Source organism: Doryrhamphus excisus, chromosome 13 (genome assembly GCF_030265055.1).
Source record: "Doryrhamphus excisus isolate RoL2022-K1 chromosome 13, RoL_Dexc_1.0, whole genome shotgun sequence".
NCBI classification, from domain to species: Eukaryota; Metazoa; Chordata; class Actinopteri; order Syngnathiformes; family Syngnathidae; genus Doryrhamphus; species Doryrhamphus excisus.
The window spans coordinates 20,952,394-20,975,223 of record NC_080478.1 but is presented as its reverse complement, the minus strand read 5'-3'; the positions used below and the strand labels follow the sequence as shown (position 1 = coordinate 20,975,223).

General features: G+C 48.7%; 1 protein-coding gene across 1 annotated transcript in view; it reads right to left on the bottom strand.

Annotated features, from left to right (window-relative positions):
• LOC131140714 (uncharacterized) overlaps positions 1 to 22,830 on the bottom strand; it is a 72,425-nt gene that overhangs the window by 40,548 nt on the left and 9,047 nt on the right. The window contains exons 5-48 of the mRNA XM_058091380.1: positions 22,049 to 22,144; positions 21,887 to 21,964; positions 21,732 to 21,824; positions 21,437 to 21,639; positions 21,166 to 21,365; positions 20,622 to 20,722; positions 18,790 to 18,879; positions 18,545 to 18,658; positions 18,334 to 18,471; positions 18,080 to 18,244; positions 17,834 to 17,946; positions 17,135 to 17,303; positions 16,882 to 16,978; positions 16,606 to 16,805; positions 16,361 to 16,525; positions 16,004 to 16,144; positions 14,582 to 14,683; positions 14,327 to 14,503; positions 14,081 to 14,239; positions 10,135 to 13,932; positions 9,897 to 10,028; positions 9,407 to 9,600; positions 9,213 to 9,285; positions 9,037 to 9,137; positions 8,821 to 8,941; positions 8,463 to 8,753; positions 7,758 to 8,380; positions 7,547 to 7,690; positions 7,331 to 7,481; positions 7,112 to 7,270; positions 6,822 to 6,989; positions 6,645 to 6,746; positions 6,380 to 6,580; positions 6,049 to 6,256; positions 5,842 to 5,954; positions 5,565 to 5,767; positions 4,640 to 4,747; positions 4,035 to 4,314; positions 3,642 to 3,956; positions 3,204 to 3,521; positions 2,833 to 3,132; positions 2,435 to 2,662; positions 2,238 to 2,342; positions 1,823 to 2,158 (exon numbers count right to left, since the gene is read on the bottom strand). Of these exons, the coding sequence (XP_057947363.1) occupies positions 1,823 to 2,158; positions 2,238 to 2,342; positions 2,435 to 2,662; positions 2,833 to 3,132; positions 3,204 to 3,521; positions 3,642 to 3,956; positions 4,035 to 4,314; positions 4,640 to 4,747; positions 5,565 to 5,767; positions 5,842 to 5,954; positions 6,049 to 6,256; positions 6,380 to 6,580; positions 6,645 to 6,746; positions 6,822 to 6,989; positions 7,112 to 7,270; positions 7,331 to 7,481; positions 7,547 to 7,690; positions 7,758 to 8,380; positions 8,463 to 8,753; positions 8,821 to 8,941; positions 9,037 to 9,137; positions 9,213 to 9,285; positions 9,407 to 9,600; positions 9,897 to 10,028; positions 10,135 to 13,932; positions 14,081 to 14,239; positions 14,327 to 14,503; positions 14,582 to 14,683; positions 16,004 to 16,144; positions 16,361 to 16,525; positions 16,606 to 16,805; positions 16,882 to 16,978; positions 17,135 to 17,303; positions 17,834 to 17,946; positions 18,080 to 18,244; positions 18,334 to 18,471; positions 18,545 to 18,658; positions 18,790 to 18,879; positions 20,622 to 20,722; positions 21,166 to 21,365; positions 21,437 to 21,639; positions 21,732 to 21,824; positions 21,887 to 21,964; positions 22,049 to 22,144 (11,373 nt within the window). The remainder of the gene's footprint in view (positions 1 to 1,822; positions 2,159 to 2,237; positions 2,343 to 2,434; positions 2,663 to 2,832; positions 3,133 to 3,203; positions 3,522 to 3,641; positions 3,957 to 4,034; positions 4,315 to 4,639; positions 4,748 to 5,564; positions 5,768 to 5,841; positions 5,955 to 6,048; positions 6,257 to 6,379; positions 6,581 to 6,644; positions 6,747 to 6,821; positions 6,990 to 7,111; positions 7,271 to 7,330; positions 7,482 to 7,546; positions 7,691 to 7,757; positions 8,381 to 8,462; positions 8,754 to 8,820; positions 8,942 to 9,036; positions 9,138 to 9,212; positions 9,286 to 9,406; positions 9,601 to 9,896; positions 10,029 to 10,134; positions 13,933 to 14,080; positions 14,240 to 14,326; positions 14,504 to 14,581; positions 14,684 to 16,003; positions 16,145 to 16,360; positions 16,526 to 16,605; positions 16,806 to 16,881; positions 16,979 to 17,134; positions 17,304 to 17,833; positions 17,947 to 18,079; positions 18,245 to 18,333; positions 18,472 to 18,544; positions 18,659 to 18,789; positions 18,880 to 20,621; positions 20,723 to 21,165; positions 21,366 to 21,436; positions 21,640 to 21,731; positions 21,825 to 21,886; positions 21,965 to 22,048; positions 22,145 to 22,830) is intronic.

Sequence of the window (22,830 nt, the reverse complement as noted above, 5' to 3'; positions counted from 1 at the left end):
ACTACTACCTTCAAATGTCTACTACTACCTTCAAATGTCTACTACTACCTTCAAATGTCTACTACTACCTTCAAATGTCTACTACTACCTTCAGATGTCTACTACTACCTTCAAATGTCTACTACTACCTTCAAATGTCTACTACTACCTTCAAATGTCTACTACTACCTTCAAATGTCATACTACTACCTTCAAATGTCTACTACTACCTTCAAATGTCTACTACTACCTTCAAATGTCTACTACTACCTTCAAATGTCTACTACTACCTTCAAATGTCTACTACTACCTTCAAACGTCTACTACTACCTTCAGATGTCTACTACTACCTTCAAATGTCTACTACTACCTTCAAATGTCTACTACTACCTTCAGATGTCTACTACTACCTTCAAATGTCTACTACTACCTTCAGATGTCTACTACTACCTTCAAATGTCTACTACTACCTTCAAATGTCTACTACTACCTTCAGATGTCTACTACTACCTTCAAACGTCTACTACTACCTTCAAATGTCTACTACTACCTTCAAATGTCTACTACTACCTTCAAATGTCTACTACTACCTTCAAATGTCTACTACTACCTTCAAATGTCTACTACTACCTTCAAATGTCTACTACTACCTTCAGATGTCTACTACTACCTTCAAATGTCTACTACTACCTTCAGATGTCTACTACTACCTTCAGATGTCTACTACTACCTTCAGATGTCTACTACTACCTTCAAATGTCTACTACTACCTTCAGATGTCTACTACTACCTTCAGATGTCTACTACTACCTTCAGATGTCTACTACTACCTTCAGATGTCTACTACTACCTTCAGATGTCTACTACTACCTTCAGATGTCTACTACTACCTTCAAATGTCTACTACTACCTTCAAATGTCTACTACTACCTTCAAATGTCTACTACTACCTTCAGATGTCTACTACTACCTTCAAATGTCTACTACTACCTTCAAATGTCTACTACTACCTTCAGATGTCTACTACTACCTTCAGATGTCTACTACTACCTTCAAATGTCTACTACTACCTTCAGATGTCTACTACTACCTTCAAATGTCTACTACTACCTTCAAATGTCTACTACTACCTTCAAATGTCTACTACTACCTTCAGATGTCTACTACTACCTTCAAATGTCTACTACTACCTTCAGATGTCTACTACTACCTTCAAATGTCTACTACTACCTTCAGATGTCTACTACTACCTTCAGATGTCTACTACTACCTTCAAATGTCTACTACTACCTTCAAATGTCTACTACTACCTTCAGATGTCTACTACTACCTTCAGATGTCTACTACTACCTTCAAATGTCTACTACTACCTTCAGATGTCTACTACTACCTTCAAATGTCTACTACTACCTTCAGATGTCTACTACTACCTTCAAATGTCTACTACTACCTTCAAATGTCTACCATTACCTTCAAATGTCTACTACTACCTTCAAATGTCTACTACTACCTTCAGATGTCTACTACTACCTTCAAATGTCTACTACTACCTTCAGATGTCTACTACTACCTTCAAATGTCTACTACTACCTTCAAACGTCTACTACTACCTTCAAACGTCTACTACTACCTTCAAATGTCTACTACTACCTTCAAATGTCTACTACTACCTTCAAATGTCATACTACTACCTTCAGATGTCTACTACTACCTTCAGATGTCTAGTACTACCTTCAAATGTCTACTACTACCTTCAAATGTCTACTACTACCTTCAAATGTCTACTACTACCTTCAAATGTCTACTACTACCTTCAAATGTCTACTACTATTCCATGGCTGACCTGTGCGGTGCTTATGGTCCTTTCAGGATCTTTGGGACAGTTGAGGGCATGAAGGTCCCGTCGCTTTTCTTCCAGCCAGGCTTGGACTTCCTCCCTGCTCTCCTGGTGCTTCCTCAGCTGACATTGCAGAGCGCTTTGCTTCTCCGCCGCGTCCACAATCTCTTTGGCACCGTGGAGGGTCTCAGTCCAGCGGTCCTCTAAGTCCTGGACCATCTGCTGAAGATGCAGGTGCTGCAGATGAAGGTGCTGCTCCAGCTCGTCAGCGTCCAAAGCCTGGCAGCGTCTCTTCATCTCCTGGAGTTTAGCATCCGCCTCAGACTTGCAACCGATAATGGTCTGAGGAGAAAACATACGTGGTCCAAGATGACCATCATGTTCCACACAACGTAGACACCAACACTCCTGATTGCCTCACCTGTGCGGCGTGTTGTCTATCTTGACCGGTTAGGGAACCTAGCTGATGCTGGAGGTCTGAAAGCCAGTTGCTGGTTTCCAGATGAAGGCTTTTCAAATCTGCCAGCTAAAAAACAAAAGACAATTCCATGATGACGTCCAGGATGGCGTCTGGGGAGGTGATAAGGGTCTCATAAGTCCACGCTAAAGCTTCTTCACCTCCAACTCTCTCCTCTCCATCTCCTGGTTCAGCTCAGCTTCTGCGTCCTGTTCCAGCTTTCTGGCGGCCTGCACAACGTTCCTCCACTGCTCCTCCGTGTCTCGGACCATCTGCTGGACTTGACCTTTCTTACCCTCTTCCACATCCTGACGGTCACAGAGACTCTGGCCCCGCCTCCTCAGGTTGTTCACCTGACAGTCGCCATCAGGTTTGGACTGCAGTACGTCCTGGAAACAACGTTCATCCAAATGTGTCTTATATCCACTCGTATCGAGAAGATGAGGAGGTGGGTCGTCTGAAGGAACTAAGACATCATGGAGAGCACTACAGAGGAACATTCCTTCCAGGAACCCACTCCAAAAGGTCAGACGAAATCAGCATTGATACCAAAACAAACCTGGGCTGTGCGGCGTCTCTCTTCCAGCGGAGCATGGACGCTGACGGACTGGAGCTGCCTCTCCTGCTCCCTCACCCACGCCTGCGTCTTCTTACGCTGACCCTCAAAGTCATCAGCAAAACCTCGCAGTTCGGCGTCTTTGCAGGTCTGCAGGACAGACCTCCATTGCTGCTCCACGTCCTTGACCAGCTGTGCTACCTCAGGTCTCCTGTTCTCCTCCAGCTTCTCAAACAGATGTTCCACGTCCTTCTTCAGGTCCAGAACTTTGGATTGGCCCTCAGGTTGGGCAGCCATGACAGCCTACAAGCGGAGAAGATTACTTCAGCTACAACACAAACCCTGCTACAGGAGACACGGCTTGGTGAAGGCACCTGAGTAACTTGGAGTCTTTCCTGGAGTTCCATGTGGCTCCCGAGCGACAGGAGCTTGTGCCTCAGCTCCCTGATCCAGGTCTGAGTCCTCTCTGTGCGACTTCGCAGTGCAGCCATCTCCGTCTCCATGGCGGCTGCAGTCTGCACCTCCTCAACAGCCGCCGTCACCCTCCTCCACCGCTCCTCCGTGCGTCCCATTGTCTCCTGGACCTCCTGACGGAAGCCTTCATCCAAATCCACGTTGCTGCACATGGTCTGGCACCGCCCCTTTAGATGCTGGAGCTTCATCTCCATGTCAGGTTTGATAAGCAGAAGGTCCTGATGGCACCAAAAACACGCAAGACCCAAATACTTTATTGTCATGATGTACTAGCATAAGTACTGGCATCAGGAATACTAGTTTATCTCCAGGTACTCTCATGGACGTGTTCAACTCACATGAAGCTTTTCATCCGTGCAGCCACCAGGAGACGTGAGATCCTCCTCCAAGTCGCTGATCCAGGTCTGCAAGCTGTGGCTCTGGACTTTGAAAGCATCCACTTCTCCATCTAAGCGAGCTTGCGTCTCCGCCTTGTTGAGGGCGTCCTCAGCCGCCTGGAGGACAGCCTGCCACTCCTCCTCCGCATCTCTGAACGAGCGCTGGACTTCCTGTTTCCTGCTGGGCTCCAGCTGCTCCTGCTCACAAAGACTCTGGCTCTGACATCGGAGATGGTTCACCTTGGAGTCTCCATCGGCTTTTGTGGTCAGGACAGCCTGGTGGCGAAAAGGAGAGCATGTGTTGTGCATTAAGTACGGATACTACCTAAGTATATACAGTATGTACATTTTTACCTCGGCTTTGTGGCTCATCTCCTGGCACCGCTGGACTCCCTCTGCTATGGTGAGGGGCTGCAGGAGGTCTTTAAACCAGGTTCTGGCGCTCTGAGCTTGGACTTGAAACCGCTCCAGTTCCGCCTCCAACTTGCTGTGGGCCTCTGCCTGTGCTCCTAGCTTGGCCTCCAGCTTCCGGTAGCGCTCCAACACGTTGTCTCCGTCCTTCAGGAGTCTGTCCGCTCTGACGCCCTGCCTGCGTAGTGAAGCTAGGAGCTCAACGAGGGCGTCTGCTCTTTGGCTGCCAAAGGCAAGGAGACCCAATAAGAGGCTTAACGATAATGTTCAACTTCTGAGTGGATTCAAACACGATCATTGACAACGCTTTGCTTTTCTCAGCCCAAAGTGGTAGAACATCAAAGCTGAGATCATAGATCATAGACACAAAGGCAATGATGACATCGCCTTAGAGCACCATGATGCGTCCAATAAGATTGGGCTGATGCTATGGCTGTCCCGCTCACGACCACTAGGGGTCATGTTGGACCTCTTCAGCGCTGATATGAATCATAAAGACCTTTGTGTGGTGAACAATGATGATGACATAATGGAGTCTCTGTGATCACCTCCTGTCCTGGAGGTCCTTGAGCAGATGTTTGGCCTCAGGTGGCGTTATGTCTTCTTTCTCTTTTCCCTGCAGCCAGTTGTGGAAGCTGTCATGGAGTGTCTGCAGACTGGAGCAGGAAGGAAGGACAATCAGGAAAGACTGTTCATCGCTTACGGTGTGTGAGGTTAGAATCATCTGGTAATGGTAATGCTAATGCTAATGGTAATGCTAATGCTAATAGTAATGGTAATGCTAATGCTAATGGTAATGCTAATGGTAATGGTAATGCTAATGCTAATGGTAATGCTAATGGTAATGCTAATGGTAATGCTAATGGTAATGCTAATGGTAATGCTAATGCTAATGGTAATGCTAATGCTAATGGTAATGCTAATGGTAATGCTAATGGTAATGCTAATGCTAATGGTAATGGTTTTATTTCATTTGAACATGCATCAGATTCCAATTGAATGCATCCCATAATCAGTTCCCAGTTCCACATGTCCAAAAGGAGTAGGAAGAAGCAAAGCTTATTAAACCCTACTTACATTTGTTCACTTCCTGCTTTCCATAATATAAATTAAGTGTTTTTATTTTTTACCTTGTTTATTTATGAATTTGTTATTATTTTTATGATTTTTATTTTATTTATTTATTTTGTCACGTACCAAAGTACAAAGTACTGCTTTCCCAATATAGTTTAAGTTTTTTTTTTAATTTTTTAAATTTTTAAAACTTTTTGTCACATACCGAAGTACGAGGTGATATGACGAAACAATGACATAATGGGTACTAGTTTTACTTCAGTTTATCATCAAACCATCTTTTTAGTGTGACCATTTCTTCTCTAATGATGTGGTCTGGACTCCCCCCGGAACAAAAAGCAGTGGTATCATCCGCGAATCATAGCAGCTTTAAGTCTTTCATGGCTTTGGACCGTATACCTGATCAAGTCTGAGTGAAGAGCCTCCATCTGTTTCTGCCGGTTCAGACAGTGGCTATTGAACGTGAGCACCTCCTCGCGCTGCTCCTGTAGCCAGTTGCTGAACTCGCTTAGCTGCTGATCATCAAACTGCTGCCGACCTCTGTCCAGGTTCTCTCTCAGCTGGTCCAGACGTCGTTCGGCATCGTTGGACTTCAAGGAGCCCTGAGAGACCAAAGAGGATCTTCTTCTTGTCCATTTCCATCACAGCTTGTAGGAAACTGTGCTGGTCCACTCACTGTCAGTCTTTGCAAAGATGTTTCCACATGGGATCGGCTCTCCGGGTTCTCAAAGCACTCATTGACGGCCAACTGCAGATCCTGGAACCAGTCCTCAAATGACTGTCTCTCATCTGCAGAAGACAATTGGTGCAGCAGCTCATTGGCCAGCAGAATCCTGGTGAATACTGCATAGAAGAAATAGCGAGACGTTTCAGTTGAACTGACCTTCAATGACCTTGAGCAAGCCTTCGTGCCGCTCCTCTCTCTTCCGCTGGATCATGTCTTTGGTGCGGGCGATGGCGTCTGTCAGTCGGCCGCAGTCCGCCGAAAGCGTCTCCAGCACCTGGGGACTGGCCACACTGGTGACCAGGGCCATCTCACGCAGCACCGACTCCGCCTGCTCCTCCTGCTTCTCCAGGTTGGCGCACAAATCCTGCAGCACAGAAATTACTCCGTCATTCATTCACTTCAATTCACTGGAAGTCTTTCAATTCATAACATTTTTAAACACAATAAAGATCATGTAAAACAGTCAGTCAGATGTAAAGCTGAGCACCTGAATCTGGGTCTCCGCCTTTGGTTCTGAGGCCTGGACCTGACTGACAGAAGACTGGATGTTCTCGATGGCTGCCAGACACCCCTCTATCTTTTCTTCTAGATGTTTCTTCACCACCATCAGCTCCTCAAACACGTCAGTGCAGTCTGCAAACAACTCCTTCACCTGCTCCATCCTCTTCCTCAGCTGTGTTTCCATCACCTGCAGGCCAAGGAGATCACATGGGTTACACGACCGAGTCATCCATCACCCCGTTTCTACTCACTTGTAGCTCCAGTGGAGCGTCCTGGCTTTCAAGCATTTCCTGGATCTCCTCAGACTTCTTGTGGAAATGTTGGATGTTCTCCTCGTGGGCTTGGATCTCCTCCTACATGGTCACGTTTGACATGGGTTTGTCTTTTCTTACAAATACACTTGGGTTCCTGCAGTGTTTGACTCGCACCTTCATGGCCATGACTTGCTGGTGGTTGTAGAAGGGGTGGCTCTCCGCAAAGAGCGCCAGTTTGGTGGCCGCCCAGCCATCGATCTCTCCTCCCAGCATCAACTGCTTGTCCCACAGTTCCAAGCCCACCTGAAGGTTGTCCATGTAACTGTCTGTTTTCTCCGTCATCTGCGTAGGAAACGTGGAATATCACCACAGAACATCTTCCATCACATTGTTGCCAAGTCAGATCAAGACAACGCCAGATTCTAATCTGGATTTTGTCCTGATCCAGATCACATGACACTTACATCCAGCCAGTTGTCCATCAGCGTGTCAGCCTCAGCTTCAAACGGAACCTCCCGGCAGTCAGGAAACTTCTTGAGCGTGGTCTGCAGCTGCCTACAAACGGCCCTGATCTCATCCATCTTCTCACCGAGGCCACTCAGCTCCTTCTTAATATCCTGGACCTGCTCAAGTGGACTCATGAGAACCGCACTTAAACTCACTGTGAGCAGGACGTGCCTCACCTTGGTTATAATCCTGTGAAGGTTGTCTTTGCCCATGTAGGAGGTGTGCTCAGAGATGGTCTGCTCGGCTCTCTGCATGGTGTTGCTCAGCTGACTGCGGCAGCTCTGGAAGGTCTTGAGCAGCTCCAGCAGGATGCTGCACTGCTGCTTCCTGATGGTCATGTACATCTTCGTCACCGCATCAAGCCATGTTCACGTTCCATGAAGCAAACATACCTGTCCGTCAAGGATGTTTCAGCCTGCTTGTATTCGGTGTCCAGTTCCTCAAGGAGATCTTGACATTCAGGAAGTTCCCTGAGACCTTGCAGCTCTGCGTTCTGAGTCTTCAGCTGGTCCTCCAAATCAGACAGAGCCCGCAGCCTGAGAAGAAAGCAAAGAATTGAATGACCAATGGTAGCAACTGGTCCTGCTAAAGACCCAACAATACCTCTGTTGCACTGCTGGCACGGTGGCCTCCGTCAGGCCTCGTGCTTCCATGGCTTCCTGGAGCTTCCTCACTTCTCCCAACAGGGCCCTCCTCCTCAATCCCAACGATTTGCTCTGGGTTTCCTTCTTGTGGATCTGCTGCTGTCCCACAAGTCCAGTGTCAGCCTCTTCCAGCTTCTTCAGCAGGACACTGACCATGTCCAGGCAGGATGCAGGAGAACCATCCCTGGTTACCGTCAGCCGGGCCCCCTGCAGCAGAAGATCTAGCTGCGGAGCTTTGTCTTTCAGACTGTCCACGCTCTGCCTAATGAGAGTCAGCTTGGCACGACGGTCCTGCCAGACGGTGGCATCACCGCACGGGGCTCCCTGGACTCCCTGGACTCCCTGGACTCCCTGGACTCCGGCGATGTCCTCCTCTAAGGTGCGGAGTGACATGAGGAAGCGGTCCAGAGCGCGAGCAGCTGCCTCACTCTTGCGAACTTGTTGGCGGAGCTGATCCAGGCTGCTTCTGTGGGCATCCACCTCACGGGAGAGAGTTAAGCAGTCTCTGGGATCCAGGTTGCTGGATTCAGGCTCCAGACGGGAAAGCTGATCCAGTTCACTCTGGATATTTTCATCCAGTTCCTAATGGAGAAGAAGAAGAAGGAGATGGATTAGAATCTGCTACAGAGTGACAGACTCCGACAGACCGGACCAGACAGAGGACCTTGATGTCCTTCAGGATGTTGGTGTTTGACAACGTGAAGGCAGTGACGTCCTTGGGTTGTCTCAGGTAGCGGTCCAGGCGCTCGCTGAAATCCACCATGTGGTTCTCTGTCGAGTCAATCTGTCTGAGGGCGGCACCCAGCGAGCTTCCTCTCCTCTGAAGGTTGGACTGTTGGGCCCGCCACTGATCCTCAAGCTCCAGTTTCTCCTGCTCCACACCATCGTCTCCACTCAACTGGGAGCACTGGTTGGCAAACTCTGACCACAAAGATTCTGTCTCTTGCCTCAAGAACTAAAAAAGAAGACTGGATTAGTTCAACTTGTGGTCCACCAGGACCATGTCCATGCTGACCCAGTACCTGTATTTCCTGGAGGCGTGAGTGAAGACCTTTTAGGGTCACAGAGTCTGATGGAACCTCATTGATGCTCTGTTCGTTTTTCGACAGCTGGACTTGCAGAGACTTCTTGAAGTTATCGTATCTGGAAAGTGTTTGAACAAAGGCCCTATGCGTCAACCGAACACCCGGACCTCAACCAGGAACGTTCCATCATGACAGCATCTAAGCTCCATCTACCTCTCCAAGGCTTCCTTTTTGATGACTTCTTCCCCAAAGGGGGGCTGCTTTTTCACCTCTTTTTGCTCCACAGTTGCTGTTTGGAGTTTTATTTGAGACACCTACAAACACATGGAGGGGGTTTTCCATCAGCAAAAAACAAAACAAAAGCAAACGTGGGTGTGATGGACAGATACCTCAGATGAGATTTGAGGTTTTCCATTAGTTTCTTTTTGTAGGGTCTGATCCACACCAAATCCAGCAGGAGTCCTGCAGACATACAATGACAGAAGTGAAAGCACAGAACGTTTCACGTGTGACAAATAGAATGGCTTAACAATCGTTAAAGTCTTCGAGGACTGACTGAGTCTGGTCTCCTGCGTACACTCACCTTGAATCAGGCAGAGGAGCCTCCTGGTCTCCACTGAACTGGCGTTGGATGGCAGCCAGGCTGCTCTCGCACTCCCTCAGCTGAGTGTGGGCAAGGCGATGAGCATCCTCGGGACTCAGCATGTCACACAGCTCCTTTAAGGCCTCCAGCTGGTGGCTTGCTTGGGCAAAGCTTCCCGCCGAGGAGAAGCAAGACTAGTAGATGTTGACAGAAGAATCAACGTCAACAAAACGCTCTCCATTCTTCAGATACTTGGCATGCAGACTGGTGGGGATCCATATTGTTTTCCTGATATATTGGCTGGTTTCGTTAGATTCTCCCATCGTGTCAAACAAGGAAACAATGTGATTGATGTGCACTTTTCACTTTTCATATGATTATACATGATTCATTCATAATTAAAGATTAAGGACAAAACCAGGGTTCATAATTAAAGATTAAGGACAAAAACCAGGGTTCCACTGGAATTGCATTGTGAAGAAAGCCCTACCTCCCACTGAGACCTGACAGACTGAGTGAAGACCTCCATGTCCTTTAGCTGTGAAGGTGTACAAAAGGCTTCCATGCCTTTGGCTGCTCTCAGAAATTCCTCCAGTAATTCTGGATCCTGGGTTTTCAGAGTCTACAGAGGAGATGAATATTTGTTCAAGTGGAAAGCAAAGCAGCGTCCAACTGGTATGCTGTGAATAATTGATCATCTATCTATGAAAAACCATCATTCTCCTTACTTCTGTGAGCGATGCTTGCTGGTCCGGTATACATTTCTCTTTGAAGATCGTGATAGCCTCCAGGATGTGGCCCTGCAGGCAGTGCTTAGCCTCCTCAAAGCCGTTCCTAGCCAAAGCCTGGGCTTTAGCATAGGCCTCTGAGTACGCTTGGGGGGGTGCTTGAGCAAGGACCGGAGGTGTGAAGCACAGGTCTGGTGACTCTGCTTGGGATTGAGGCGACACACAGACCTGGGAATGGACAATCGCTTGGAATGGTTTTTGTGTGTATTGTGGAGTGGATTGAATTGGAGGATGGGACTGGGAAGGAGGGGGAATCTGGACAGTGGTCTGTGACTGCGATTGAGACTCGGGTTCAGGTCCTGGTGACTGAATCTTGAGTTCAGGTGAAGGTTCTGGTATTGATTTTACACTGCCTTGCGTTGGTGAGAACTGTATGGGCTGAGGAGCCGGCTGGGGTGGCAGGGATTGACTTTTACTTTGAGTTGATGCCAAATTGGGTTGAGGAGCCGGCTGGGGTGGTCGGGGTTCTGCAATACAATGTGGAAATGATTGAGCCTTGGTTTGACTGGAAGGTTGAACTTTGGGTTGAGGAGCAGCTTTGGTTTGAGTGGAAGGTTGAACTTTGGGTTGAGGAGCTGGCTGGGGTTGTGGAACATGTGCCGCTATTTGGGTTTCGGGTTTATATTGTTTCAACGATTGAGCCTTGGTTTGAGTGGAAGGCTGAGCCTTGGGTTGAGGAGCTGGCTGTGGTTCTGGTTGATATAAGGGCAGTGACTGGGCCTTGGGTTGAGGAGCTGGCTGCGGTTCTGGTTGATATAAGGGCAGTGACTGGGTCTTGGGTTGAGGAGCTGGCTGGGGTTCTGGTTGATATAAGGGCAGTGACTGGGCCTTGGGTTGGGCGGGTGACTGAACTGAAGGGTGTGGTGGAATCTGTGGTTCAGGTCTACATTGCGGTAGCGAATGAACCATGGTTTGAGTTGGTGATGGCATTTTGGGTCGGGGTGCTGGAGGTGGTTCAGGCATATATCGTGACAGCGATTGAGCCTGGGGTTGGTTTGGTGTCTGAGCTATCGGTCTGAAGGGAGGGATCTGTTGGAGCGGAGGATTTTGCTGGGTCAGATGGATCTGTGGTTGTGCTTGTGAATGTGTCTTGATGTGAGGTTGGGCTTGGTCCTGCCCATGAGGTTGAAGGTACTGAAGATTGGTATGATGTAGTTGTTGAGGTATCTGAGCACGGATATTAGTCTGGGGCTGATGTTCAGCGGGTGGATATTGCTGACCCTGGGGGTAAGAAGGGTGGGACTGGAAATGATGGGGTACCTGCATCCACACCTGCTTCCCACTAAGGCCTGGTTGTGTCTGCATTGGAGTCGCATCAAACGCTTGCATGTGCGTCTGTTGTTGACTTGGGGGTCTTGTTTGGGATATTGTTGGAGTCTGGAGTTGAGCGTGTGAGTGTATCTGCATCTGAGACTGATTATATGATTGTGCCATGTTAGAATACCCTGTGGGCCCCATTTGAGGTCTTTGCGGACCCCCTTGAGCCCACTGTGGTGCTTGTGGAGCCTGAGACTGCAACACTTGACCCGTTAGCTGAGTATATGTTTGGGAAATGTGATGCCTTTGCTGGACAGTGTCTTTATTTTGTGTCCACTGCTGAGCCGTGGGGTCATTTTGAGGGTAAACCTGGGGTTGCACCGGAGCCTGTGGATGTTTCATGGACCCTGAGGAGGAGCTGCTACCATGGGTCCAAGCGGCAAGGTGGCCCGGGGCAATATGGTCTTGGTGTTGGACTGCTGACTGAGACATTGTGTGATATTGAGCCAAAGGGGGACCATGAGGCTGGACTACCGGTTGACCTTGAGGGTGGTGTTGTTTCAAAGGTTGTGTCAGACCTGGTTGAGGTTTTGAATGGGCAAGGGTTTGAGGCTGTGATGGAGATTGAGTTGGTGCTTGAATCTGGGGCACAGTCTCAGTTTTGGCTTGTGATTGTGTTGCAGAGTAAACGTGCTTCTGGGACTGGGACTGAACCTTTGCCATAGGATGTGTTTGAACCCCCGCTGTGGGCTCAGGAGTTTGGACCATTGGCTGAGCATACCTTTGAGGTTGTGTCTTTGCTTGGGATTTTTTGGGCTCATGGGCCATGAATCCAGGACTGAGTTGGGGTTGATTCATTGACTTGGCAGTGGTTTGGGTCTGGGTCTGTGGATGAGAAAGACTCTGATGCTGAATTAAGTTTTGTGCTTGGTTGTCAGGCGTGGTCTTTGGCTGAGCATTTGGTTGAATCTTGGCCGTGGGTTGAGGTTTGGTTTGGGGCTGGGTCCCTGTCTGTGGCATGAGCTGGGTTTGTGTAGGAGCCATGGGTGTAGGAGCCATGGGTGTAGGAGCCATGGGTGTAGGAGCCATGGGTGTAGGAGCCATGGGTGTAGGAGCCATGGGTGTAGGAGCCATGGGTGCAGGAGCCATGGGTGTAGAAGCCATGGGTGCAGCAGCGGTTTGGTGCGGAACCTCATAGATTGTAGTTTGGGTCTCTGGGTGAGAATGACTTTGAAGTTGAAGCGTCGCTTGGTTGTCCGGCTGAGTCGAATGAGGATGTCTCTGAGAGTGAGCAATTTCTTGGGTTTGACTTTGTATCTGTGCTGGTGGTTTAGGGGAGGGCGGCCTGACAGGGGACCAGGACTGTGGGTGACTCCGAAGCTGAATGTGGGAAGGGACAGGCGGCTGAATTTGATCCTGCAGGGGAGGAGCCTGCCTGGGAGATAAAAGTGTGACTTGAGCCCAGGTCGGCCCTTGAGCTAAAACTTGGCCATGGGTCGGAGGCTGTAGCTGAACCTGAGACCTCGTTTCGGCTGGGGGCTGACTTTTGACCTTTGCTTGCCGAAGAGGAAGATCTACTGGATCATCTGGTGTGTCTTTATCCGGCTGTGCTGCTACAATTGGCATATGTGGTTTCTGCCGTTGTTCACTTGGCTGTTCCTTCTGTTGTGTTGACCGACCAGCCGACTCGTCTTGGGTTTCAGGCTGAGTCCTGGGGGTTCCTGTATGGTGAGGAGCAACCTCGCTGGAACCCATTATGTCTTTATTTGTCTGTGTCTGCGTAGCCTGAACTGGTTCTTGAGCAGAAACCTTATTTGGACTTTGATGTTCATGTTCTAGTGGTCTTTGAAGCCAGGGGCGGTTCTTCAAAGCCTGGGCCTTTTTGGATTGAAGTTCTTGTGAGTTGAGAGGTTTCTTTGCTGGTGACATCGGCTCCTGTCCTGCAGTTGTCTGCGGCATGACCTGGACGTACTGCTCCACTTCCTTAATCTCCACCGGCCGCTCATCTTTCCATACTTGTGTCTCTTTCTTAATCATCTCTTGTTCTTCTCGTACTTCTATTTGCAGTTGCTGATACTTGGGCTCTTGTGGCTTTGGTCTTCTAAGTTCCTGCTGCTGTATCGGGGTGTCCTCCACAGTCTGCTGCTGCTGTCCCGTCACTACTGTCCAGGCCTGAGAATGGCCTTCTGCTGGTGGTGGCCTGGTCTGCATGGCTGCTTGTATAGAACTAAATGACAGTGGAGGTGAACTTCTCCCTTCTTCTCCGTATTCCTGCACCACTATCTTTGGCACAAATACTTCTTGAGAGGGATGACATTCCGGCAAGGTAGCCCACTCCTGGACTGGTGGTCCAGTGTCAGACTGTCTTAGATGGTGGGGCTTGGTTTTAGCCTGAATGAAGACTTTGGATGGGGGCTCCCTTGTGGGGCTCCTGCTTCTGTCTCTTCTGGCTCCCAAGCTGCTCAGCATACCCACCGCCTCCTGAAATGCAAGTCGCATAAGTCACCAAACACAAAACGACAACAAGCGTCTCCATGTCACTCACGTTCTTTTTGGCATGGACCTTCTGGAACTGCCTTCAAGTCTCTCAAACCAAGCTAGACCCATGAACATCTAACGGTCTACTAACCTGCGACTGAGCCACCGCCGCCCTCACACGCTCTTGCATGGTGGACGCATGGAGGTACTGAATGGGGGAGCTCTTCTGATGTTTCATTATTAATACTTGAAGGTCCTGATCTTCTGTCACCACCTGACCCTCCAACTGGAGCCCACGAGATATCAGGACCTGAAGGAGTACACGGTGTCCCACAATTATCAACAGATAGTTATCAACAGGCCAATCGATGGCCCCCTCCTCAGTGGATCATCTCACCCGAGCTCTTGGATCCTGGCCTCTCCGCTGCTGTCGCTCTGTGGCCCTCAGCAGCTGGTAGAGGTCCCTAGCCTCAGTCTCCCAGAGTAATAGCTCAGCCAGACGACTGTCCAGACCTGAGACACTGTGCTGCAACTCCGCACACACTTGCTCTGCTTGGCACAGAGTCTGCTGGGTCTGTTGGAGAAGATAGTTAAGTAAGGTGGGCTGCTTTCTTTCAACTGACCTTGTGGTGACACCAAAGAGGAAACATACCTGAGGCATGGCCATCTTCAGTTTCTGGAACTTATCAACTGGACCTTCCGAAGATGAATCAGGAGGTTCCTCATCAACTTCCTTTATCTTCCTCAGTAAGAACTGAAGGATAAACGACAAAGAGTTCAAGTGTTGCTAACCAAATGTAGGACAGATGACGCCTACAAATATACATTTACATTTTAGTATCCTGGTTTCTCCGTTTTTGCAATTCAAGGTCAGACGAAAACCCAATTGTACGAAAGACGAAGCAGTTTTGCTCCTAAGAAATCATGTCATCATCATCTAATTAAGACACCCAAAAATATGAATAAAATATACATTTTATAGACAGTTTATACATTTTATAGCAGGATTATTTAGCAGTCATACTCAAGATATGGAGACTGAGTGGCAACGTTTGGTCACTTTGCCAACGCACTAAGTTATTACAATATGCTACCATAACCAAGACAGTATATGAAAACCGGCTTCAAAGTTCGGCAAGACATCAAAAATCTAATCACACATCCATCCATCCATCCATCATCCATCCTGTCCATCCATCCATCCTGTCAATGCCATCCATCCATCCATCCTGTCAATGCCATCCATCCATCCATCCTGTCAATGCCATCCATCCATCCATCCTGTCAATGCCATCCATCATCCATCCATCCATCCATCCTGTCAATGCCATCCATCATCCATCCATCCATCCATCCTGTCAATGCCATCCATCATCCATCCATCCATCCATCCATCATCCATCCTGTCCATCCATCCATCCTGTCAATGCCATCCATCATCCATCCTGTCAATGCCATCCATCATCCATCCATCCATCCATCCATCCTGTCAATGCCATCCATCATCCATCCATCCTGTCAATTCCATCCATCATCTATCCATCATCCATCCACCCTGTCAATGCCATCCATCCATCCATCCATCCTGTCAATGCCATCCATCCATCCATCCTGTCCATCCATCCTTCCATCCATCCTGTCCATCCATCCATCCATCCTGTCAATGCCATCCATCCATCCATCCTGTCCATCCATCCATCCATCCATTCATCCTGTCCATCCATCCATCCATTCATCCTGTCCATCCATCCATTCATCCTGTCCATCCATCCTTCCATCCATCCATCCTGTCAATGCCATCCATCCATCCATCCATCCTGTCCATCCATCCATCCATACATCCATCCATCCATCCTGTCCATCCATCCATCCATCCATCCTGTCCATCCATCCATCCATCCATCCATCCTTCCATCCATCCATCCATCCATCCTGTCCATCCATCCATCCATCCATCCTGTCCATCCATCCATCCATCCTGTCCATCCATCCATCCATCCTGTCCATGCCATCCATCCATCCATCCTGTCCATCCATCCATCCATCCATCCATCCTGTCAATGTCATACCTCACCTGCATTCTTTTTCTGTAGATGCGTAAAGGACCTGCCATTGTGTCAAGAGGCTCTTTGAGTAGAAGACTGGCCTCCCTGACCAGAGCCTGGAGGTCTTCAGGTCTGGTCTTGATCCCAGCATTAGACTCATCTGTGCTGTCCTGGAAAAGCCACCAAATTCTGTTCACTGATGGGAACTCATTTACCAGGAATGTTTGTGTCATGTCAACATGTGTCAGCATCAACGTGAGACACCAATGAGGTCATGCAGCCCAAATACACGTATGTATGCATGTATGTATGCATGGCGCCACTCAAGCAGACATGATTACAATATGAAGATCGCCATGAAATGCTCCCTTTCAATAAAAACCTACCAAGGCATTTGTCTGGATGCATTTGGTCCAGTTCACATTGAGCTTGTGGAGCTCCTCTGCCAGGCTCTTGCTGGTGTGTGGGTCGCTCGACTCTATCAGGAAGTTCGCCACCTCGTTCAGGTGAGCCTGTCGGGATCTCCACTCATCCAGGGATTCGGATGTCACCTTCATTCAAGTGGAACGTAGAAAAAAAAGTTGTGGCACGGAACAGAAAATCCATTCCTGTCAATCAAGACTGTAAAAACCTTTGATGGAGGATCGTAGCTCTGGCGGGCTGAACTCTGCTCTAGCCACGCCTGCATGGAGCTGATCCCGTCGCTGTAGGAGTCCCAAGCAGTCAAAGTCCGTCCCATGGTGCTCTTGGCTGAGGTGACCTCCACCAGGACCGCCGCCGTGTCCTCCGAGAGCTGCGTCACTTGTTGACAAACATGGTGGTAGTCTGCAGCTGCAACGCATGCAGACGTCAGATCCTTTCTTCATCCTTTGTTCGCCAGACCAGACTGATGTAGGAATTGACATACCCAGGGCAGACTTGCTTGCGTATTTCTCAGCAACCAGCTTCAACTTATGAAGAGCTGCTTCCAACATGGAAGGTAGCTCTTGGGTGTTCACCAGCTCCTGTTCCACACACATTCAAAACACAATCATTCCTGGATCAGCAGGAGCCTGGTGGATCTATGCATGGCTGGTGGCCTCCTAGTAATACCCCATCTACGTTTTACAGGTGACACTTAAGAGTTCCAAAAGTGAAAATGTGCAAGGAAGACCACCCACATGCCATTCCTGCAGCAGCACTCTGACAGCCTCTGGAGAAAGATAAGGCCTCTTCCACAGACGCACTTTTGTCCTGATCTGGCCCAGCAGATCCAAAACCGTGTGACGGTCCTCACGGTACTCCAGCTTGATGCCATGGTACTTGGCCGTCACCCGTATGCCGGTGAACCTGGAGAGGAAAAAGGTGATGGGAAATCTAAACTATGAATGGGGGGGGGGGTCCTCGGTCTACTTAGGAATGCTGTTGGGAACATGGCATTGAAAGTGGAGTTTTAGTGTGCGTCAGAATGTGTACTGGAATGGTAGACCTAAAGACAGGACCCACCATAGACGGGCACCTCAATGACAAAGAGCTCTCTTATGAGCACCAAAAGGAGGACATTCCGGACAGAGAAGAGACGGGAATGAGACGGGAATTCATCCCTTCCTCAAACATTCAGTTCAAACATGGCGTCTAACACATAAACAAGACACCGCCACCTTGGTTTCAGGTGGGTCAGTGACCTTCATTAAAAGTGAACGGGATGCCACCCAAACGACGTTGGCCCCATGAAGAGCCAAACCATCCCTTTCTGGGCACGCCTCCTCCTTTAGAGGACAAATAGACTGGATCTCGCACCAAGCTCTCAGACTAGAGCTGTGCTATCTGCATCATTTTATTCAAACTCGGTGATGTTCTAAAAGAACGTATATCCTCACCTTCTCTTCAGCTCTTCCATCTTCTCAGTAGGGACCAACATGTTTCCGTAATCATCCTGGTTCTGGAAGGCCTGGAAAGTCTTCACTTGCTGGGGCATCTCTTCCAGGCAGACCTACAACAACAGACAGTGGGAGTCCATTTGTGTCCCTCAAGGTCCAGTCTACATTAAGATGCCCAGGGTACCAAAGCAGAACCTTTGAGGAACCAGCCATTAGCCAAGATGGAATCATCAGGGAAGCAGTCACCTTAAGTTGCTCCTGTTTCTCCTTGGCTTCGTCCGCAGCCCGGCCATGGTCCAGGGGGTCAGCGTCTTCCTCGGCCAGGACCTCCTCGGTTCTCAGCAGCCAGCGTGCCACCATGTCCAGAGGTGGCGGTAGCCTCACGTCTAACTCTATTTTGTAGTCCCGTAGCTGCATTTGGAATAAAACGATAAACATTCCCATTTAAAAACAACAAATAGATAAATACTAGCTGGGTTGGAGAAGAGGTCAGAATGGACCTTCTCCGTGAGGGCGTCCCACGCCTCCCTGAGGGCTCGCTGCTCCTCACTCAGCTTGGCGCTTCGTCTCATGGCGGTCAGCAGGGGCATGATGGGGCGCCGCTGCTCATTGAAGGACACCAGAAAGGTCTGGAACACCTGCACCATGAACATCGATCAACTGTCGCTCGACTCCACAGCGTGTTTACTCCAACACAATGACGGCGCTCACGTGGTAACGTTCCGAGTAGCTCTCGCCCTCGGTGGAGTCCCAGCCCTCCAGCAGCTCATCGTAGGCCTGAAGCAGCCAGCACGACACTTCCTGTGCTTTACGCTCGGGTGTCGCCTAGCAACCAGAAGAGTTTTTAATGAACACATCCAGAAGTTATGCTCTCACACACGCTGGCGCCACCGTGCCCGAAATGAGCCAACCTACAAGCGGCGGACTGGGGTGAAGCAAAGCAAGATGGGAGGTACCTGGCGCAGTGGCGAAGCAGAGATAGCGGGCGTATAGTGCACAGGGAGGCTGAGAGGAGAAGGAGCTTTTGGAGGAGTCAAGTATTGGGTCTGTGAGGAGACACAAGAAGGAAGCAATCCTGAGGAGTCAATGTTGGAGCAGAATGATGGAAAAGCTTCACTTTAACTATACGTGATGCCGTCAAATGTCCAAACAAAAGCCAATAATGCAACTGACTGGCCACTTTACTACAGTCGCTACACCGCAATGAGGCCCAATGCAGTTTTGCTTCATGGCACAGTGGACCTGTCCGGTGTGTACTGGACCTCTAGCCAGATGTCAGCTGAGATTCACTTCATTTTTGCCAGTTTTTCTCTCTTCACTAGCATAAGCAAGTTTATCCAAACTTTAGACTGGTAGTATGCTCTTTCTGCAATTTAAAGTACCATATTTTCCTGACTATAAGTCGCACTTTATTTCATAGGTTGGCTGTTCCTGCCACTTATACTCCAGAGCGACTTATACATGAAAAAAGTGTTTATGTTCCATAAACACTGGACACCTTTTGTGTTCATGTTTATTTTTAGTGTAGCTGAATTAGCATTGTGTTAGCATATCTTACACCTATTCAGCCTGTTCTCTATTCTTTTATTGTTACAACTTGCCTTCCAAGAGGACCTAATGTCTGTTTTGGTCAAGTAGTTTGGAAAATAAATTACTCGCAAAAAATACCACTTATACTCCAGTGTGACTTATGTATGTTTTTTTCTACCTAATGATGCATTTTTGGCCTTGTGTGAATTATACTCCCGAGCGACTTATAGTCTAGAACAGGGGTCGGCAACCTTTACTATGAAAAGAGCCATTTCACCCACTTGCCCACTAAAGAAAAATAGCCTGGAGCTGCAAAACGTTGTATGTTTAAAACAACATTGGAGGGAAAAAAAAAGACGAGTTGGAGTACTCTTGCTAGTACTGGAGATAAACTTTTGTTTTTAAATGAGCTCTAATTTATTTTTTAGAATCGTCAAATAACTCATTAATAATAATTAATAACTCAAATAACTCAAAGTATTACTCATTTCCCTTCATGTTAACCTGTCAGAGAGAACTGGATAGCATCCTGTCTGCTCATTCAGTCACCAGTCAGAACTCAGTCAGGATGCATTCATGGTCTCACACAAAGTTGGATTTTTGTAAACTCATAACAAAGACGTGCATTTTCACCACACGGGTGCTAAAAAATATTCAAGCATTGCAAAGGGAGCCGCAACAAAGAGGCTGGAGAGCCACATGCGGCTCTGGAGCCGCGGGTTGCTGACCCCTGGTCTAGAAAATACGGTACATTTGTACGACACAAAAAATGTTAAATTATCATCAACATCATACATTTTTGACATAAATGTGTAGTATTTTAATATCTTCCATGTGTTCCACGAGGTCGGTGGACTTTAAGCACAAATGGATCTGGTTTCTGTTTTAAGATTAAGGTTATCTTAATCTGAATCTTAATCTGGTTTCTGATGGGTTGAGAGACTGAAACGAGAGCACGGACTCTCAAAAACAAAACAAAAGAAGCAAACTGGAATATTGTGCCAAGCAAGTAGAGCAAGACGCTTCAGATGACTACAAGCCTCCAATTAAAGTGCAACCTTGATAGAGGTTGTTAATACAAGAATACAGTGGCGCCTCAGTTAGCGTCCGCCTCAGTTACAGTGTTTTTCTGCAAAAAAAATCACCTCACAATCTTTCCTCATCCTTCCTAGTTAGGATCCTAGCTAACCAAAATGGCAACCTGATCAAGTACTGAGTAATGACTGCGTGCCATGGCGGCGTGTAAAGGTTCGCTGACCTGCACGTCCTCCTCGGGGATGGGCAGGTCTCTGGAATACTGCAGGAACTGGGCCACGTAGGTCATGATGGACTTCTCATCGGGCTCTCGAACATCCACATCTGCATGGACATCATCACAGTCGGCCATCACGGTGTCGTCTCTCGCAATAACAAGCTAAAGGTGTCACTTGAGCATTTTTATAAGCTTGCTAAGTAAGCAGCCCCCCCGCCCCCCGCCCCCCCGCCTCCATGGGAGATGCTTGTGTGGCTAACAAGCAGCACAAAAGTGAAACAAGCGAGTGTTTTATGGAAGAGTGTAGCAAACAAGCAGCTGGCTGACCAGCTGACTGCTGGTTCGTCATCTGGTCCCCAGGATGCCCGGAGGCGACACGGACACGGTGGGAAGTAGGAATCACATAAGGACCTCTTTGAAGAAATGTTTATGGGAGCTTGTGGCGGATTGAGAAGACACGTCCACAAAGACGTCCATAGAGGAGGACGTGAAGGACTGAGCCGCCAATCCCAGTGTAAACATGCCAACATGTCAAACGGGGCTTCCTCACCGTCGGGTTCCAGCAGCCGCGGGATCCTCAGCTCTCTCTCGGCCACACAGAAGGCCTCCTCCAGGTTCTGCTTGTTGCTCCTGCTTCTGGCTTTGGATAGATCCACCAGGTCGGACCTGAGGGCGTACAAGATGGCAAGGAAAACTAGGCCGCTCCGCCAGCTGCCCTTGAAGTCCTTGACGTTGACGGAACAGCCGGCCCTGCAAGAAAACACCTCATGAGAAGATCACGTTGACCTGAGCTTTTCTTCCACGTGTGAAGAACGTCATACCTGTGGCACTGCTCGCGGACCCACAGAAGAAGGGCCTTCTTGGCTGACACCCTGAAGCGGGCGTGGAGGGGCGAGCCTCGGCAGGGGACGGGACTGCTGCTGGCTGAGCGGCTGGACCACGTGGAGCGAGAGTCCAGACTGGCCAGGGACTCCATGGAGGACTGACGGGAGTTGAAGGATAGTGCGCTGGCCAGCTCCTCGATCTGTGGCCCAGACACAAAGACTTTCCGGTCAATGGAGGGCTTCCCAGAGATTAGGGCGTCCAATATGGAGACATAAGTGGTTTGAAACTGACGTGATACTGCAGGATGATGGTCCAGATGAGGCCCAGGATGATGGAAGGTTTGCCATCGATGATGTCGGGAACGTTGATGTTGACCAGTTTGATCTAAAATCACATCAGACGTTTGAATCAGACACACCATGCTACATAGTTGATTAGTTCCTTACTGATTTGTGCCTGAGGAAGGCCAGGGCCTTCTCAATGTTGCTCCTGTGCTGGAAAGTTCCTCTTCCTCGCTCGCGGCTCTGATGGAACAAGCAATCAAACTTAGCGTGACAATCACCATGTGCTTCAGTGTGAGCGTTAGTGTGCCATGCAGGACCACTCACGATGCGTTGGTTGCTCATCACCTCCAGCAGGTCCAACAGCTTGGATCCATCGCGGAAGTCGTTGAAGAGATCCACCACCATGCACGGAGGCCTCCTCTGACAGTCAACACACCGCCAGTCAAACGTGAGGTCACATTGAGGAGACAAGATGTTTAATTTTAAAATAACCGAGGTTTGGATGTTGGACTTGGAGTTTTAAATAAAGCAGTTAGGACTGGCGCCGCCATCTTGTAAGCCAAGTTCAAAGTGATTCCTAAGCACAACAACAACCTTCCGACCCGGAACATCCCAGCCGGGAGAGAAGAAGGCGGGGATGCTACTTGGGGATGAAAGTGTACGTCATACTTTACATCCAAAATGTCTGGATTCAATAAGAAAGCGTTTAGACAGGAAGTTGCCCAGCAGGTGACCTCCTGAGTGGAGATAATTATACTTTGAGAGGAGTGTTGTGACACAAACAACAACTTGTGTGTCCGTCACGTGCGTTGGGAACATGAACGTTACGTGCATGCTAACAGTTTATTGTTAGAGATCGCTGCCTGCAAGCAAGGGGGGGTGGGGGGGGGGGGTATAGTGGTAGAGACACGGCTGTTGCTGCCCGTCTCGCTCTGGTGTTCTATTTAGTGTTGTCCACCCCCATCAATGTCATCTCCTGTCCCATCTGACCTCCACATGAATGGAAAGTGGACTGGAATGAATGGCGCCTTGGACTTTTGACCATTAGACACTCGATTCCTTTTACCGAAATGAGTTCTTATGAGTCTCTTACTAATGGAAATCAC